Raw genomic sequence first — 2,363 nt, 5'->3', positions numbered from 1 at the left:
GAGCGCGTCGCAGCCCGTCGCCGCGAGCCAGCTCGCGTCGCGGAGGCCCGCGTCGTAGAAGACGGGGCCGCCCGTGAGGTAGGCGGTCCAGAAGCTGAAGGTGCCCCAGGAGAACGTCGCCGCCTGCGCGCATGCGGCGCGTCGCGCGCGTCGCGGGGAGGAACGCCGGCGCCGCGCGTCCGCCTTGCTCAGGGCCGCCATGACGACCTCCGGGCTCGCGTCGTCGATGGCGACGACGTCGGCGCCCAGGACGTCGGCGACGGCCGCGGCGCCCTTGAACTGGTAGGACGACGCGACGTACGCCAAGCGCCGGCCCGGGTACAGCGCCTCGAACGCGGCGCGCGCGGCGCCGTAGAAGCCCGGGCCCGGGAGGCACTTGCGGTAGGCGAGCGAGTCGGCGGCGACGCGGTGGTAGAGCGACACGACGACGGCGTCGCGCCCCGCCGGGCCGCGGACCTCCGACTCCCAGAGCGCCGCGGCGCGCGCGGCGACGGACGGCTCCCAGGCGCCGAGCGCCGCGGCGACGTCGACGCCCTCCAAAATCTTCGCGTTCTGCCGGTTGCCGACGCACTGGAAGTCCGCGGCGTCCGCGTGGCCCCGGACCGCCCGGCGGACGCTCTTGCGGTCCTCGGGCCCCCACCAGGCCGCGGGCGGCCGCAGGCGCACCTGGTTTGGCTGCCGCGGCGCGCGGTCGCAGAGCACGGCCGACGACGTCGTGCGGAAGGCGCGGCACACGGCGGCGTTGGCCTTGAGGCCTACGGATGGGAAGACCTAGTGGCGCACGCGGCGCGAAGCCGCGACGCACAGAGGCCGTGCTCCGTCGCGATGGCGTAGCAGACGGCGAACTGGAAGATCTGGTTCCCGAGGCGGCCGTGGTTCGGCACGACGACGACCTTGCGCGAGCCGCACGCCGTCGCGTTGTCCATGGCTCGCTCCAGTGGCGCGAGCCGCAGGCCGGAGAGCAGCCCATGCGGGTCGCTGGGGACGTAGCGGTCCGTGACCATAATGAATTGCACGATGTTGATCTTTTATGTTGAGGAAGGCTGCCGACCTCGCGCGACGATGTCCGCCCATTCGCACAGCCCGCACGACCACGACCACGACGAGGCCGCGACGTGCTGCGGCGGCGACCACGGCCACGACCACGGCGCGGCCCACGACCGCGCCGCGAGCCACGGCGGCCACGGCCACAGCCACGAGCACCTGGACCATCCCGGCACCTACGCGGCGCGGGCGACGGGGTCGCCGGCGCTCTGGGCGACGCGGGCCTGGAGCGAGCGCGCCTTCACGGTGGGCATCGGCGGCCCCGTGGGCTCGGGGAAGACGGCGCTCACGCTGAAGCTCTGCGAGGAGCTCCGCGACGCGATCGCGCTCGGCGTCTGCACGAACGACATCTTCACGCGCGAGGACGCGGAGTTCCTCACGCGCAAGGGCGCGCTGCCCGCGGCGCGCATCCGCGCCGTCGAGACGGGCGGCTGCCCCCACGCGGCGATCCGCGAGGACGTGAGCGGCAACCTCGACGCGCTCGACAGGGCAGCACAAGAGAGCAAAATTCCCAACTTCAAAGGCTCCTTTCTCGGCCGTTTTCCACTGGTTTCGGCTGATTTCTGGACGAGCAATCATCTCTCGGAACGGTCTCGAAGCGTGGATGCTTTTTTCCGGAACGCGCGCGCGCGGAACACTCACGTTGAAGCGACGTTGAATCTCTCTTGTCCTGCCCAGGCGCTCGAGGACCTCACGCGGTCCGTGAAACCGGAGCTGCTCTTCTGCGAGTCCGGCGGCGACAACCTCGCGGCGAACTTCAGCTCGGAGCTCGCGGACTTCACGCTCTACGTCATCGACGTCGCCGGCGGCGACAAGGTGCCGCGCAAGGGCGGGCCGGGCATCACGCAGTCCGACGTCCTCGTGATCAACAAGACGGACCTCGCGGAGGCCGTGTCGTCGTCGCTCGAGGTCATGGACCGCGACGCGAAGAAGATGCGCGGCGACGGGCCCACGGTCTTCGCCGCCGTCAAGCACGGCCGGGGCGTCACGGAGATCGCCAAGGAGGTCCTCGCCGCGTGGGCCAAGGCCACGGGCCGCACCGTGCCCGCGCCCTGGGCTTGATGATGCTTCTTAAAGTTATGTGTGCGGGGGGATGTGCGCTAGTTGAACTCGGAGCAGACGCAGCCGCAGGCGTCCCGCGCCTTGACGCCCGCGGCGTCCTCGTACTTCTTGCACCGCGACTTCGACGCGCCCTTGTCGGACGCGAGCCACTCGCAGCCGTGCGAGTCCTTGACCTTGCCGCGCTTCGCCCGGCGCCAGTCCGCGTCGTCGCTGCAGGACGCCGACGAGTCGTCGTCGTCCGCCTCGTCGTCGTCGAA

General features: G+C 71.4%; 1 protein-coding gene across 1 annotated transcript; it reads left to right on the top strand.

Annotated features, from left to right (window-relative positions):
* Nucleotides 1-1,062: 1,062 nt before the first annotated feature.
* On the top strand, nt 1,063-2,106 carry URE5 (putative urease accessory protein UreG; the record flags this gene model as incomplete). Its single annotated transcript, XM_009040336.1, has 2 exons — nt 1,063-1,503; nt 1,723-2,106. 2 exons carry the CDS (start codon nt 1,063-1,065, stop codon nt 2,104-2,106), a joined length of 825 nt encoding a protein of 274 aa, XP_009038584.1.
* Nucleotides 2,107-2,363: the final 257 nt, after the last annotated feature.

Source organism: Aureococcus anophagefferens (assembly GCF_000186865.1).
Source record: "Aureococcus anophagefferens unplaced genomic scaffold AURANscaffold_14, whole genome shotgun sequence".
Taxonomy (NCBI): Eukaryota; class Pelagophyceae; order Pelagomonadales; family Pelagomonadaceae; genus Aureococcus; species Aureococcus anophagefferens.
This window is presented reverse-complemented; position numbering and strand designations above follow the sequence as displayed.